We start from the raw sequence: 16,679 nt of genomic DNA on the forward strand, positions 1-16,679 counted from the left end.
GGACCATAGCATAATCTCATGTTGCTATATAAATATGAATGAATATTTAGGTTTAAGACATTTTTGATTAATTGATACTGATATGTCACTTAACTTCTCCTGTGACAAGAAAATATTTAACTACTAATTTCTGGGATATACACGTAACACAAAAACCATAAAAGAAAAAACTGTATGAACACTGACCTCATAGCCACTCCACAGCTTTTCATATTTAGTAACTATATTTTGATACCTTTCTGTTTGTTCTTCAGTTCTTATTTGTTCAAGAGTCACCTGCTTTTTGAGGTCACATCGTAGCTTTTCCACCAAAAGGGATGAATCGTTCGTGCTATAACATTTAATACAAGAAAACTTAGAGTACATGTAAGCACACAAAGTGGTTGGAAAGAATAAACACTTGTTTAAGGTAACATGGTATTCTGATTTAAAAAGTAACAAGATAGCCAACACATTTCTGATATATCACATTGTGAAAAGTTTTACCTTTGAATACTATTCTCCACAATTCTCTGTCTGTTGAGAGTTGCTTTAATATCTTCTCTATAGGTACTTAACTGTTCTTCAGTAGCTTTAATTTCGGCACGCATTTTCTGCAGTACATCCCGCAGATCTTAAAAATGAGAATATTATACATGTTACTCAAATAAAGAAGAAAGTATGATGCAAAGAAAATGGAAACCAAATAATTTTACTTTAAAGAGCCCCTTTACTGTATTAGTGATTTATGTTTACATTTCATATTCAATTTCTTCATATACTCCATAAGTCATCCACAATAATCATTTTTGTATGCCAAATATATAGTCAGTTACTATTTAGGATATTTTTTTAAATTTGCTTCCACTGTCCACAGAGAAAAACGTATAGTAAAGTTGGTGACAACTATACAATTGGCATCTATCACAGAGTATTACTAGCCATAATCTGATTATTATCAGTAGAAACAAAACTGGCATCCTATGGATCAGAGAGTGGAATGTCAGATTCCTTAATCGAGCAAGTAGATTAGAAAATTTAAGAAGGGAAAGGTATAGGTTACACTTGGATATAGTGGGAGGTAGTGAAGTTTGGTGGCAAGAGGAATAGGCCTTCTGGTCAGGTGAACACAGAGTGATAAATACAAAATCAAATATTGGTAATGCAGGAGTAGGCTTAATAACGAATAAAAAGATGGAACATGGATAAGCTATTACTAACAGCATAGTGAACACATTATTGTAGTCAAGATAAACACGAATCCCATACCCAATACAGCAGTACAAGTTCATACGCCAAGTAGCTCCGCAGAGGATGAAGTGATTGAAGAATTGTATGAAGAGAGAAAAGAAATTATTCAGACGGTTAAGGGAGACAAAAATTTAATAGTCATAGGGGACTGGTATTTGATAGTAGGAAGAGGAAGAGAAGGAAAAATAGCAGGTGAATATGGAGTGAGGGAAAGGAAAGAAAGAGGAAGCCACCTGGTAGAATTTTGCACTTGGCTTAAGAATCATGAAAGGAAGTTGTACCCATGGAAGAGTTATGGAGACATCAGAAGGTTTCAAATTGATTATATAATGGTAAGACAGAGATTTAAGAACCAGATTTTAAATTGTAAGACATTTCCAGGGGTAGATATGGACTCTGACCACTATTTATTGGTTATGAATGGAAAATTAAAACTGAAGAAACTGGAGGCAGATATGGACTCTGGCTACTATTTATTGGTTATGAATGGAAAATTAAAACTGAAGAAACTGGAAAAAGTTAAGGATTTAAGAAGCTGGAACCTGGATAAACTGAAAGAACCAGAGGCTGTAGAGAGTTTCAGAGGGAGCATTAGGAAATGATTGACAAGCACAGGGGGAATGAATATAGTAGAAGAAGAATGGGTAGCTTTGAGAGATAAAGTAGTGAAGGTGGCAAAGGATCAAATAGGTAAAAATACAAGGCCTAGTAGAAATCCTTGGCTAACACAAGAGATATTGAATTACAATGATGAAAGGAGATAGTTTGAAAATGCAGCAAATGAAGCAGGCGAAAGGGAACAGAAACGTTTAAAAAGTGAGATTGACACGAAGTGCAAAATGGCTATGCAAGAATGGATAGAGGACAAATGTAATGGTTTAAAAGCATTTTTCACTAGAGGAAAGATAGATACTGCCTGCAGGAAAATTAAAGAGACCTCTACAGAAAAGGGAAACTGTTGTGACTCGCCGATTATTCAAAGTGCCGCCGCGCAATTACGCACGTCCTCTACGTGCGGCGCTGTCTGCCAGCCATGCAGCAGCTGCGCCACCTAAGCGGCCAGCCGAGCAGTGGCCGCTAGACTGAGACTCAGTGTTTAATCGAATGCCGACTTGTTCACAGGGCCACTTACTCAATGACTTATATGTGTTGTTGTGTTGTCCGAAATATATGTGTTAAATTTGAAGATTTAACAATTGGCGACGAGGATGGGATTTTTCCTTTTCACCGTTGACTCACAGGGTTCCATGGCTACTGTCGAGCAGCGCTTGCAAAATCTCCTTGAACAGCAAACGCTTCTAACAGTGGCGATTCACGATTTCGTCGCGGCGTCAAATGCGGGACGTTTCTCGTCGTTGGCTGTACCTCCTTTTCCACCTTACGACGAGACGGCGGAAGACTGGTCTGATTATGAAAAACGTCTTCGACAGCACTTCTTGGCATTTCATGTCACGGACGAACAACCATGTAAGTCTCTGTTCCTTTCCTGGATTTCACCTCAAATGTATCGGTTGTTGTCGCAATTGGCTCCTTTGAAGGATCCTGCGTCTTTGTCCTTTGCTGAAATGTGCTCCCTTCTGTCTGTCTATTTTCAAAAGCAAATGCATGTGGTAGCCTCTCGTGTTGCCTTTTATCGTTGTCAAAAACAACCAAATCAGTCCTATCGCGCTTGGGCTGCTGAACTTCACGGCCTCAGTCGAAAGTGTCAATTTGTTACCGACGTTCACAAAGAATCCTATGCCGATTCCATGGTACGGGATGCTATTATCCGGTCGGCGCCCAACAAAGAAGTTCGGCAACGTGCCCTTCAGTTGGCGAATCCGACTCTAGATGAAGTTCTCTCCACTGCACAGTCTTTTGAAATTTCTCGCGCCGCTGGGGCGCAAATAGAAGCGTGGGGTGACGTCGGGGAAATACAACCTCTGTGCGCTGTTGACGATGTGTGCGGCGCGTCCCCGCCGGCCGACGTGGCCGCAGTACGCTCCCACGCGCAGCCTCGGCCTAGCCGTAAACAACCCACTATGAAACTGCAGCAAAATTCCCGGCAACTTCCTTCATGTCCGCGGTGTTTTACGAAACATTCAAGCGAGGATTGTCCCCAATGTTGGGCTGTGTGTCACAATTGCAAAAAGAAAGGTCATGTGTCTTCCGTTTGTAAATCCGACCGCATACACGATGTTCATGAACATGACGCTGATTCTGATTCTGTGTTGTCTGTCAATTGCACTTCTTCCCTTTCAGGGAAGTTATTCCTCACTGTCCAAATCCTTGGTCGAGATGTTTGCATGCAAGTGGATACCGGTTCTGCTGCCACTATAATTCTCAGACGTATCTTCAGCTGGGTTCTCCACTCCTGTCCCCTGTCACTCGGCAATTACGGACATACAATAAACAGAAGATTTCTCTCTTGGGACAGTTTAATGCTGAGGTATCTTACAAATCGTTCGTTCGCACTGTTCTCATATTTGTGGTCGACCAGAGCAATGCAGAAAATCTTTTTCGTTTCGATGCCTTTCGCGTTTTTGGGTTCTCCATAGATGACTGTCAATATTGTCTCTGATGCTATTCCTTATGCTCAACTGGATTCCTTGTCAACGACATTTTCGTCCCTTTTTTCTCCTGGGTTAGGCCATGCAAACGACTTCGAAGCTCATATCACGCTCAAACCTACTGCTCGGCCTAAGTTTTTTCGGGATCGGCCCATTCCTGTGGCCCTTCGTGATTGGGTAAAATAGGAGTTGGATCGCCTCACTGCTTCAGGGGTCTTGCTTCCTGTCACTTCCAGTGAGTAGTCCTCTCCTGTCGTTGTAGTTGCTAAGCCCAATGGTGATATTCGTTTCTGTGGCGATTTCAAAGCCACTGTAAATGCTCAATGCCTCGTCGACACTTACCCTATGCCCCGTCCTAAAGAACTGTTCACTAAACTCGCTGGAGGACAGTATTTTTCTAAAATTGACCTGTCGGAAGCTTATCGTCAACTTCCTCTCAACGCTGCTTCCCGGCAGTTTCTGGTCCTTAACACGCCTTTCGGCCTCTATCAATACCAACGCTTGCCATTCGGGGTTGCTAGCGCCCCTGCTCTTTTTCAGCGATACTTGGAACAATTATTGCTCCCTGTCCCGGGGTGTATCAATTACATGGACGACATAGTTGTCACTGGCTCCACCACTGAAGAACACCTTCAAAATCTCCGCACACTTTTTAATGTCTTACAGACTGCCGGTCTTAAGTGTAATCTTCAGAAATCACAATTTTTTCAGGCACCTATCACGTACTTGGGGTTTCAACTCTCTCAGGATGGTATTCGTCCGCTTCAATACACTGTTGCTGCGATCGATGCCCTTCCTCGCCCTACATCTGTTAAGCAACTGCAGGCCTTCTTGGGGAAAATAGCATACTATCACAAGTTTTTACCATCTGCGGCGTCGGTGGCTCAGCCATTGCATCGCTGGTTGCATAAAAACGTGCCTTTTCACTGGTCCGCATCATGTGACGCGGCTTTCCAGAAATTAAAGACTATGCTGAAACAGGCCCCGTGCCTGGCTACTTATCGACCTGGCCAACATCTTGTTCTTGCCACAGACGCCTCTCAATACGGGGTCGGTGCAGTCCTTGCGCACCGTTTTCCTGACGGTTCGGAACAACCCATCGCTTATGCCTCCAAAACGCTCACAGTAGCCCAACAAAAGTATTCTCAAATTGAGAAAGAAGCTTTGGCCATTATTTAAGCTCTTCATAAGTTTGGTGTTTTTCTCTATGGCGCAAAATTTCATCTTGTTACGGATCACAAACCACTTGTTTCCTTGTTTCATCCATCAACGTCACTTCCCGACAAGGCTCCACACTGCCTCCAGTGTTGGGCTCTTTACTTGTCCCGTTTCAATTATGAGATTCATTTCCGGCCAACGGCTCAACATGCAAATGCTGATGCTTTGTTTCGCCTTTCCATGGGTCCTGATCAGGCATTCAATAGGGACGAACTTTTGTGTTTCCACCTGGATGTTGCCGAGCAGTGGGTTGTGGATGGGTTCCCCATCACGGGGGACAGGCTGGCGGCTGCTACGGGTTCTGACCCTACCCTCTCCCGGGTTTTATGCTGTATTCAGAAGGGTTGGCCAGATCGCCCGTCCGCTAAGACTTCTGATCCGTTGCGGAACTACTACACTTTGCGCTACCGCCTCACGGCTAGGGATGGTGTTATCCTCCTCTCCACTGACAATGCTTCGCCGCGTGTTGTGGTACCTGCGTCTTTGCGCGCTTCGGTCTTGCGCCTCCTTCACCAGGGCACTGGGGTGTGTCTCGCACAAAATCTCTGGCGCGCCGTCATGTGTACTGGCCTGGCATCGACTCTGAAATGGCACACATGGTCGCTGCCTGCGGCCCTTGTGCGTCACAGGCCGCTGCCCCGAAGCTATCTTTGTCACCGTGGCCTTCGCCTGAGAAGCCCTGGGAGCGCATTCATGCTGACTTTGCGGGACCCTTTGTAGGTACTTATTGGCTCCTCGTAATTGACGCCTACTCTAACTTTCCTTACATTGTCCGTTGCACGTCACCTACCACCGCGGCAACCACCAGTGCTCTCGCCCGCATTTTTTCTTTGGAAGGCCTCCCCTCTACTCTTGTTACTGATAATGGTCCGCAATTTGCCTCTTCCAACTTTGCAGATTTTTGTGCTCGTCACGGCGTTACGCATGTCACGGCCCCGCCGTTCCATCCACAATCCAACGGTGAGGCTGAACGACTGGTCCGCACATTTAAGGCTCAGATGCGGAAACTTCTGACTTCTTCTGCTGCTGATGATGCGCTTCTCCGGTTCCTGGCGTCTTACCGTTTCACCCCCATGGGCGATCACAGACCGGCTGAGCTCTTACATGGCCGACAGCCCTGCACGCTACTTCATCTTCTGCAGCCTCCCACCTCACGGCTGCGGGTGCCTTCACTTGGCCGGTTCACCGCCGACGACCTCGTCTGGGTACGGGGATATGGCAGGCGGCCAAAATGGAGCCCGGGCCGCATCTTACGACACCGTGGCAGACGCCTGTATGAAATCCAGACGGACACGGGTGTTGCAATGCGTCATTCGGACCAGCTTCGGCCTCGGGTGCCAGCAACGCCTGTTCCGAATGCCGCCGCACCACCTTTGGCTCTACCTGATGCTCGGGATCTTGGCATCTCTCAATACTCACAACGCAGCCCTCTCACAGTCATCGCGATGCCAGCACCAGAACGGACGCCAACAGGAGACGTGCCCATGCAGGAACCGGAGGACCATCCTCTGTCAGCGTACATCTACTCACCTCCTCCTCCAACGGACGCCGACACATCGCCCATGTCTCCTGTCATATCAACTGGACTTGCCGCTACGGGCAGATTGGTGCATGGGGCCCCAGCAGATTCGACCCCTACGTCTCGTGTCATCTCGACCCGTTATCATCGGGGACACTTCCGTCTGTACGGGAAGCCTCCTCCTCGAGACTTTACGGTGAGTCAAACAACGCCTATGGACGTTAGCCATCTCCACGACACCTCCATCAAGACCAGTGCAACCATTTCAAAGGGGGGAAAAGTGTTGTGACTCGCCGATTATTCAAAGTGCCGCCGCGCAATTACGCATGTCCTCTACGTGCGGCGCTGTCTGCCAGCCATGCAGCAGCTGCGCCAGCCGAGCAGCGGCTGCTAGACTGGGACTCAGTGTTTAATCGAATGCTGACTTGTTCACAGGTCCACTTACTCAGTGACTTATATGTGTTGTTGTGTTGTCCGAAATATATGTGTTAAATTTGAAGATTTAACAGAAACAGCTGTGTGAATATCAAGAGTGCAGTTGGAAAATCAGTCCTAAGCCAAGAAGGGAAGGCAGAAAGCTGGAAAGATTATATAGATGATCTATAACAGGGAGATATACTTGAGGGCAATATTATGGAAATGGAAGATGGCACAGACGAAGATGAGGTGGGAGATACGGTACTTTGTGAAGAATTTGACAGAGCAATGAAAGACCTACATCAAAACAAGGACCCAGGAGTTGACAACATTACGTCAGAACTACTGATAGCTTTGGGAGAGCCAGCCATGATGAAATTGTCCCAGCTGGTGTGCAAGATGTATGAGACAGGTGAAATACCTTCAGACTTCAAGAAGAATATAATAATTCTCATTCCAAAGAAAGCAGATGCTAACAGGTGTGAAAATTACCGAACTATCAGTTTAATATGTCACACTTGTAAAATACTAGTACAAATTCTTTACAGAAGAATAGAAAAACTGGTAGAAGCCAACCTCAGGGAAAATTATTTTGGATTTCAGTGACCCTATGACTTACCTTAGAAGATAGGTTACAGAAAGACAAATCTATGTTTATAGAATTTGTAGACTTAGAGAAAGTTTTAGACAATGTTGACTGGAATACTCTCTTTCAAATTCTAAAGGTGGCATGGGTAAAACACAGGGAGTGAAAGGCTATTTACAATTTTTATGGAAACCAGATGGCAGATATTATTATAAGAGTCAAGGGGCATGAAAGGGAAGCAGTGATTGAGAAGCGAGAGAGAAAGGGTTGTAGCCTATCTCTGATGTTAGTCAATTTGAATATAGAGCAAGCAGTAAAGGCAACAAAAGAAAAATTTGGAACAGAAATTAAAATCCTGGGAGCAGAAATAAAAACTTTGAGGTTTGCCAATGACACTGTGATTCTGTCAGAGACAGCAAAGGACTTGGAGGAGCAACTGCAAGGAATGGATAGTAACTTGAAAGAAGAATACAATATGAACACCAACAGAAGCAAAACAAGGCAAATGGAATGCAGTTGAATTAAATCAGGTAATGCTGAAGGAATTAGATTAAGAAATGAGACACTTAAAGTAGTGGAAGAGTTTTGCTACTTGGGCAGCGAAATAAGTGATGGTGGTCAAATGTAGACTGGCAATCGCAACAAAAGCATTTATGAAGAACACTGAGTATAGACTTAAGTGTCAAAAGTCTTTTCTTGGAGTGTAGCCACGAATGGAAGTGAAAGATGGATGATAAATAGTTTAGACAGGAAGAGAATAGAAGCTTTTGAAATGTGTGCTACAGAAGAACGCTGAAGCTAGATTGGTAGATCACATAACTAATGAGGAAATACTGAACAGAACTGGAGAGAAAAGAAATTTGTGGCACAACCTGACTAGAAGAATAGGTCAGTTGGTGGGACACATTCTGAGACATCAAGGGATCACCAATTTCGTACTGGAGGGAATTGTGGAGGGTAGAAATCATAGAAGGAGACCAAGAGATGAATACAGTAAAAAGATTCAGAAGGATGTAGGTTGGAGTAGTTACTTGGAACTGAAGAGGCTTGCACAGGATAGAGTAGCGTGGAGAGCTGCATCAAACCAGTCTTTGGACTGAAGACAACAACAACAGCCCTATTATTGATGGTATATATATATAAAAAATAGAGGGAAACATTCCACGTGGGAAAAATATATCTAAAAAGAAAGATGATGAAACTTACCAAACAAAAGCGCTGGCAGGTCGATAGACACACAAACAAACACAAACATACACACAAAATTCTAGCTTTCGCAACCAATGGTTGCCTCGTCAGGAAAGAGGAAAGGAGAGGGAAAGACGAAAGGATGTGGGTTTTAAGGGAGAGGGTAAGGAGTCATTCCAATCCCAGGAGCGGAAAGACTTACCTTAGGGGGGAAAAAGGACAGGTATACACTCGCGCACACACACACACACACACACACACACACACACACACACACACACACACACATATCCATCCGCACAGACATACAGAGACAACTTCAAAGCTACTGCCACACCAGCCATCATAATAAACCAGCAGCCAAGTGTCATTTTCCTTTCCAGCAGCCCACACCAAATAACAAGAAATATTGGCACTGTCAGTACTTGTGGCTATCCAACACATCTGAGCCAAGCTTGTGTTTTCCATGGATGGAGACATTTGTATGAAGGTAATGCACTGTGTACATACCTGGTGGCCTGCCCTTCAAGCATGACCATTTTACCAACAAGAGAGAGAGAGGCGCGTGGCTCAATACTGCCCACAGTTTGCTTACCTCCACATTCAGTGGGTGCAGAACAACAGTGGACTTAGGATTCCAACGATCATTAGACTGGTCTCTTGTGTTAGCTGAAGGGTCTGATACCATTTTGGGCACAAATTTCTTGCATTATTATGTACTTATGTACAGCACAACTCTGGCTTAGAAATGAAACGATTGACATGCATCTACATCCATACTCTGCAAGCCACCTGACGGTGTGTGGCAGAAGGTACTTTGAGTACCTCTATCAGTTCTCCCTTCTATTCCAGTCTCGTATTGTTTGTGGAAAGAAAGATTTTTGGTATGCCTCTGTGTGGGCTCTTAATCTCTCTGATTTTATCCTTATAGTCTCTTCGCAAGATACGCGTAGGAGGGAGCAATATACAGCTTGACTCCTCAGTGAAGATATATTCTCAAAACTTCAACAAAAGCCTGTACTGAGCTACTGAGCGTCTCTCTTGCAGAGTCTTCCACTGGAGTTGGAGTTTATCTATCACCTCCATAATGCTTTCGCGATTATTGAATGATCCTGTAACAAAGCACGCTGCTCTCCGTTGGATCTTCTCTATCTTTTCTATCAACCCTATCTGGTACGGATCCCACACTGGTGAGCAGTATTCAAGCAGTGGGTGGACAAGTGTACTGTAACCTACTTCCTTTGTTTTTGGATTGCATTTCCAATGAATCTCAGTCTGGCATCTGCTTTACCGCCAATTAATTTTATATGGTCATTCCATTTTAAATCACTCCTAATACCTACTCCCAGATCATTTATGGAATTAATTGCTTCCAGCTGCTGACCTGCTATATTGTAGCTAAATGATAAAGGATCTTTCTTTCTGTGTATTCACAGCACATTACACTTGTCTACATTGAGATTCATCTGCCGTTCCCTGCACCACGCGTCAATATGTTTCAGATCCTCCTGCATTTCAGTACAATTTTCCAATGTTACAACCTCTCGATATACTACAGTATCATCCGCAAAAAGCCTCAGTGAACTTCCGATGTTATCCACAAGGTCATTTATATATATTGTGAATAGCAACAGTCCTACGACACTCCCCTGCGACTCTTCAATCCAATCACACAATTGGTCCGATAGTCGATATGCTCTTACTTTGTTCATTAGATGCATTTCGGCAAGGTTTCCAAAACCAGCACCATGTCCCTTACTAACCCCATCAAATTTCATACTTCAGCAACAAAACAAACAATGTTGCACCACCTCATACAGTGCTTACAAATGCAGAAGGGTTGTAATTTGATCCTCCAGAATATACTCCTGACAATCTTTCACAGTTGAGGAATAACTGCCATATTTTGCAGTCTAGTGCTTACGATCAGGAGCTGCTTGCAATATACAAAGAAATTTGTCATTTCCACCCATATGTGGAAGCAAGACCATTTGTAATTTATACAGACCACAAGCCCATTACTTTTGCCTTCCGAAGGCCTAAGGAGACACCTTCCCCAAAAATTAGAATTTATTGTGTGAATTCCTAAGGGGCCAAGCTGTGGAGGTCATCAGTCCTTTTAGAATTTATTAATCAGTTTACCATAGATGTGAGACATGTGAATGGAGCTGATAACAAGGTGGGCGAGTGGTTTTTGAGGCTCAGCAGAATTTCCTACAAAACTGATTGTGACAAATCAATATCAGCATAAGAAGCCAAGGTTCAAAGAAGTTGTGAAAAATGGAGATGTAAGAATGAAGCTCAAGAGCTGTCTTTAAAGGGATCAAAATCATCATTTTCGTGTGGTATCTCTAAAAAACCTCCTAGACAATTCACACCTACTGTTTTTTGCAGCAAGTGTTCAGGTCAGTGTACAGTCTTGCTCATCCTGGAGCTAATAGCATAAGAAAAACTTGCCAAGGACAGGTCCATTTGGCAGAGTATTAAAAACGACTGTCACGCATGGACTACAGCATATGTTGTATGTCAAGTAGCAAAAGTCAGCCTCCATGTACATAAGACAATACATCATTTTCCTTAAACCTCACAGCTTTTTTCCCCACGTACACACTGAATTAGTGGGCCTGCTGCCTCCTACAAAGGAGTTCTGATATATCTTCACGGCAACTACCGATATACTTGTTGGTCTGAAACTTCTCTGATTACAGACATTTCTGCAACAACAAAGACATTCCTTACAATGTAAATCACTCAGTTCAGCTGCCCGGTATATGTCACAATGGACCAAAGACAACAATTGTGTCAGTGTTATTTTGTGAATTTGCTAAGTTGTGTGGTTTCCACCACCATCACACAACTACTTGCGACCCAGCTAATAACAAGATGGAGCAGGGCTGACACAGGATACTAAAAGCAGTGCTTATGTGCCACAACAGAACCTGGATGGCAGAATGACCATCAGTGTCACTCAACTTTTGCATGCAGCCAAGCTGGATATCAGCGCATCATCGGCCAAGATGGTCTAGGGGGAAACATTATAGCTTCTATCAGAATTTTTCAAGCCAGATCAGTGCACATCTATGCAGAAACAGCTGTTTCTACTGCAGCATGTGAAACCTCCAATCACTAAGCTTCACCGTAAACCAGCATTCTGCCCTAGAGAAGCCAACATTTTTATCCATTAAAGGACTGAGTTTATTTGGTGGAAGAGACCAAACAGTGAGGACAGACACTGCTCTCACACTGCTGCAACTGTCTTACCCTGGCCCTTACAAACTTTTAGCATGTAATGAGCATGAACCATTCACTTGTAACACACCAACAACCTACCAATTCAGCACTAGTCCCATTCACCACCACGTGCGACAAGTGACTTCATTAAACTGCAGCAATGCATACACCGCCCATGCCTAGCCACAACACCATTTGAGTTCAAAAATCCCCACTGCCTATTCATGGACCAGCCGTCAAGTTCACCACAAATTATACATTCCTGGAGTTCTGCTCTACTGGCAAAGAGGACAGTTGTGGGGAAGTAGATGTGTTTTGACTTTGGTGTATAATCTCTGATGGACACACTGGATCTCTGTGACTTGTGAAGCAAACTTTCAGTTTTAACTGGTATATGAATGGTTCGGTGGCAGGAGGAACAAGACTTCTGGTCAGGTGACTACAGGGTTATAAACACAAAGTCAAATAGGGGTAATGCAGGAGTAGGTTTAATAATTAATAGGAAAATAGGAATGCGGGTAAGCTACTACAAACAGCATAGGGAACGCATTATTGTGGCCAAGATAGATACGAGGCCCACACCTACTACAGTAGTACAAGTTTATATGCCAACTAGCTCTGCAGATGATGAAGAAATTGAAGAAATGTATGATGAAATAAAAGAAATTATTCAGATAGTGAAGGGAGACGAAAATTTAATAGTCATGGGTGACTGGAATTCGAGTGTAGGAAAAGGGAGAGAAGGAAACGTAGTAGGTGAATATGGATTGGGGCTAAGAAATGAAAGAGGAAGCCGCCTGATAGAATTTTGCACAGAGCACAACTTAATCCTAGCTAACACTTGGTTTAAGAATCATGATAGAAGGTTGTATACATGGAAGAACCCTGGAGATACTAAAAGGTATCAGATAGATTATATAATGGTAAGACAGAGATTTAGGAACCAGGTTTTAAATTGTAAGACATTTCCAGGGGCAGATGTGGACTCTGACCACAATCTGTTGGTTATGACCTGTAGATTAAAACTGAAGAAACTCCAAAAAGGTGGGAATTTAAAGAGATGGGACCTGGATAAACTGAAAGAACCAGAGGTTGTACAGAGTTTCAGGGAGAGCATAAGGGAACAATTGAACAGAATGGGGGAAAGAAATACAGTAGAAGAAGAATGGGTAGCTCTTAGGGATGAAGTAGTGAAGGCAGCAGACGATCAAGTAGGTAAAAAGAAGAGGGTTAGTAGAAATCCTTGGGTAACAGAAGAAATATTGAATTTAATTGATGAAAGGAGAAAATATAAAAATGCAGTAAATGAAGCAGGCAAAAAGGAATACAAACATCTCAAAAATGAGATCGATAGGAAGTGCAAAATGGCTAAGCTGGGATGGCTAGAGGACAAATGTAAGGATGTAGAGGCTTATCTCACTAGTGGTAAGATAGATACTGCCTACAGGAAAATTAAAGAGACCTTTGGAGATAAGAGAACCACATGTATGAACATCAAGAGCTCAGATGGAAACCCAGTTCTAAGCAAAGAAGGGAAAGCAGAAAGGTGGAAGGAGTATATAGAGGGTCTATACAAGGGCGATGCACTTGAGGACAATATTATGGAAATGGAAGAGGATGTAGATGAAGATGAAATGGGAGATACGATACTGCGTGAAGAGTTTGACAGAGCACTGAAGGACCTGAGTCGAAACAAGGCCCCCGGAGTAGACAAAATTCCATTGGAACTACTGACGGCCTTGGGAGAGCCAGTCCTGACAAAACTCTACCATCTGGTGAGCAAGATGTATGAGACAGGCCAAATACCCTCAGACTTCAAGAAGAATATAATAATTCCAATCCCAAAGAAAGCAGGTGTTGACAGATGTGAAAATTACCGAACCATCAGTTTAATAAGCCACAGCTGCAAAGTACTAACACGAATTCTTTACAGACGAATGGAAAAACTAGTAGAAGCCGACCTCGGCGAAGATCAGTTTGGATTCCGTAGAAATACTGGAACACGTGAGGCAATACTGACCTTACGACTTATCTTAGAAGAAAGATTAAGGAAAGGCAAACCTACGTTTCTAGCATTTGTAGACTTAGAGAAAGCTTTTGACAATGTTGACTGGAATACTCTCTTTCAAATTCTAAAGGTGGCAGGGGTAAAATACAGGGAGCGAAAGGCTATTTACAACTTGTACAGAAACCAGATGGCAGTTATAAGAGTTGAGGGACATGAAAGGGAAGCAGTGGTTGGGAAGGGAGTAAGACAGGGTTGTAGCCTCTCCCCGATGTTATTCAATCTCTATATTGAGCAAGCAGTAAAGGAAACAAAAGAAAAATTTGGAGTAGGTATTAAAATCCATGGAGAAGAAATAAAAACTTTGAGGTTCGCCGATGACATTGTAATTCTGTCAGAGACAGCAAAGGACTTGGAAGAGCAGTTGAACGGAATGGATGGTGTCTTGAAGGGAGGATATAAGATGAACATCAACAAAAGCAAAACGAGGATAATGGAATGTAGTCGAGTTAAGTCGGGTGATGCTGAGGGTATTAGATTAGGAAATGAGACACTTAAAGTAGTAAAGGAGTTTTGCTATTTGGGGAGCAAAATAACTGATGATGGACGAAGTAGAGAGGATATAAAATGTAGACTGGCAATGGCAAGGAAAGCGTTTCTGAAGAAGAGAAATTTGTTAACATCGAGTATAGATTTAAGTGTCAGGAAGTTATTTCTGAAAGTATTTGTATGGAGTGTAGCCATGTATGGAAGTGAAACATGGACGGTAAATAGTTTGGACAAGAAGAGAATAGAAGCTTTTGAAATGTGGTGCTACAGAAGAATGCTAAAGATTAGATGGGTAGATCACATAACTAATGATGAAGTATTGAATAGGATTGGGGAGAAGAGAAGTTTGTGGCACAACTTGACCAGAAGAAGGGATCGGTTGGTAGGACATGTTCTGAGGCATCAAGGGATCACCAATTTAGTATTGGAGGGCAGCGTGGAGGGTAAAAATCATAGGGGGAGACCAAGAGATGAATACACTAAGCAGATTCAGAAGGATGTAGGTTGCAGTAGGTACTGGGAGATGAAGAGGCTTGCACAGGATAGAGTAGCATGGAGAGCTGCATCAAACCAGTCTCAGGACTGAAGACCACAACAACAACAACATGAATGGTCCCTCTCTTTTGGTATGAGTTAGTGATGAACAGATATTTGCAAGTTGTGAATGAGTTTTAGTTCTCATTTAGTATTCTTATATGTGTTATTTATTGTGGTTGAGATACCCTCTCGAAAGTCTTATCAGGCATTCTACGTATTTTAAATTATATTCACTGTGACAAGCATGTTATAAGTTATGTCTGATAGAGAGTCCAGCATTTATGAATTACCGTCACATAAATAGTACAGGAAAGGACAAATTTATATTCATTCCTGATAAGTGCAATATTTAAGACCAATTACATGCAAGTAGATTTAAATTATGAGCAGTAGCATCAATGAACACGAGGGAAAGGTTGAAAGAGGGAGATAAAAAGGAATATGATAAAACAAAAGTGATGAAGTGGTATGAGCTATTGACAAATGACAAGATAAAGAAGCATAACAGGGAGGAGATGAGAGCTATTACTTTACTGTCTGATAGAGGTTTTTTTCCCTTTTTGGGGGGGGGGGGGAGGAGGGAGGGGGGAGCTACAATGTTGACAAAAGGAAGCATTTCAGCTTTTTCATAAAGGCAACTGCACACTAAATGGTGCACAGAATGCAGGGTAGCTTGCTCAAGATGCGGATAGCAGCAACATACGAGTTTGGGAATACAAAATTTTATGGATGGGAACAGCTAGGACACTGGATGAGTGAGACTTTGTGTTTCACTTATGATGAGATGGTGGGTGCTTAATCTCTAATGGGAGTACTGGGCTTGCATGTGCACTGAGAAGCCAGTGCAGTATGCGTAGTCATGTAGCTTATCAGGCAGCATCTCAACTGGGCATATAAAGCACTGGCATGGTCAAACTGCAGATGTGACTCTCACAGTCATTAATGGTTAGCTCTACCTGTCTAGGAATTTCACTAGGTATTCGTGTTGCATTGAGTTACATGAGTGATTGCACAAGTTTACATTTCACATCCTGTGGGAGATGTGAACAGGCCCTTAAGTGTCACCTGTTCACATCTTCCGAGCAGCAAGTTACATATTCAGCTTTCCCTGTGTTTTCCTAGTAGTACATTTCTTAATTTTTTATTTAAGAGGTTTAATCTCATGTTTTGTAACTGAGAATGTAAATTCCATCACTATTTAGTGCAGCAGCTGCTCATTTGTTCTGGTTTGAAGGCAAGCATCCATTTGTTTAGTAAGCCAGTCAGCCAGATCCTCAACTGTCGTCTGTTTACATCTCCACGGCAGCAAGTTATGTATTTAGTTTTTTCCTGTGTTTTGCTAGTACTATATTTTTTAAGTTTCATGCATGCTCTTTTGTTGGCAGTTTTCATTTCCTCTGAACAGCTAGCTGTACAGCTCATTAAAGCATAAGTGTCCATTGGTGACACATCTGGAGGGTAAAAAGTTACTTATCTGGGTTTCTCTCTGCTTTTATAGTTTATTTCTTCATTTAGTCTTGCTAGGGATGGATAGGATGTGTGCATGCTGTATGCATACAAAGGATGAGATTTCCTCAGTTCACAAACATTGAATGCATTTTTTGGCTATGCTCAGCTGCTTTCAGGCTGCTGTTCCAGGGTGTAGTGGTG

General features: G+C 43.0%; 1 protein-coding gene across 1 annotated transcript in view; it reads right to left on the reverse strand.

Moving 5' to 3' along the window:
* The window catches only part of LOC124712078 (putative uncharacterized protein DDB_G0271606), a 253,374-nt gene that overhangs the window by 197,178 nt on the left and 39,517 nt on the right, over window positions 1-16,679 (reverse strand). The window contains exons 3-4 of the mRNA XM_047242374.1: window positions 487-613; window positions 236-331 (exon numbers count right to left, since the gene is read on the reverse strand). Of these exons, the coding sequence (XP_047098330.1) occupies window positions 236-331; window positions 487-613 (223 nt within the window). The remainder of the gene's footprint in view (window positions 1-235; window positions 332-486; window positions 614-16,679) is intronic.

Source organism: Schistocerca piceifrons, chromosome 8, assembly GCF_021461385.2.
Source record: "Schistocerca piceifrons isolate TAMUIC-IGC-003096 chromosome 8, iqSchPice1.1, whole genome shotgun sequence".
Classification (NCBI taxonomy): Eukaryota; Metazoa; Arthropoda; class Insecta; order Orthoptera; family Acrididae; genus Schistocerca; species Schistocerca piceifrons.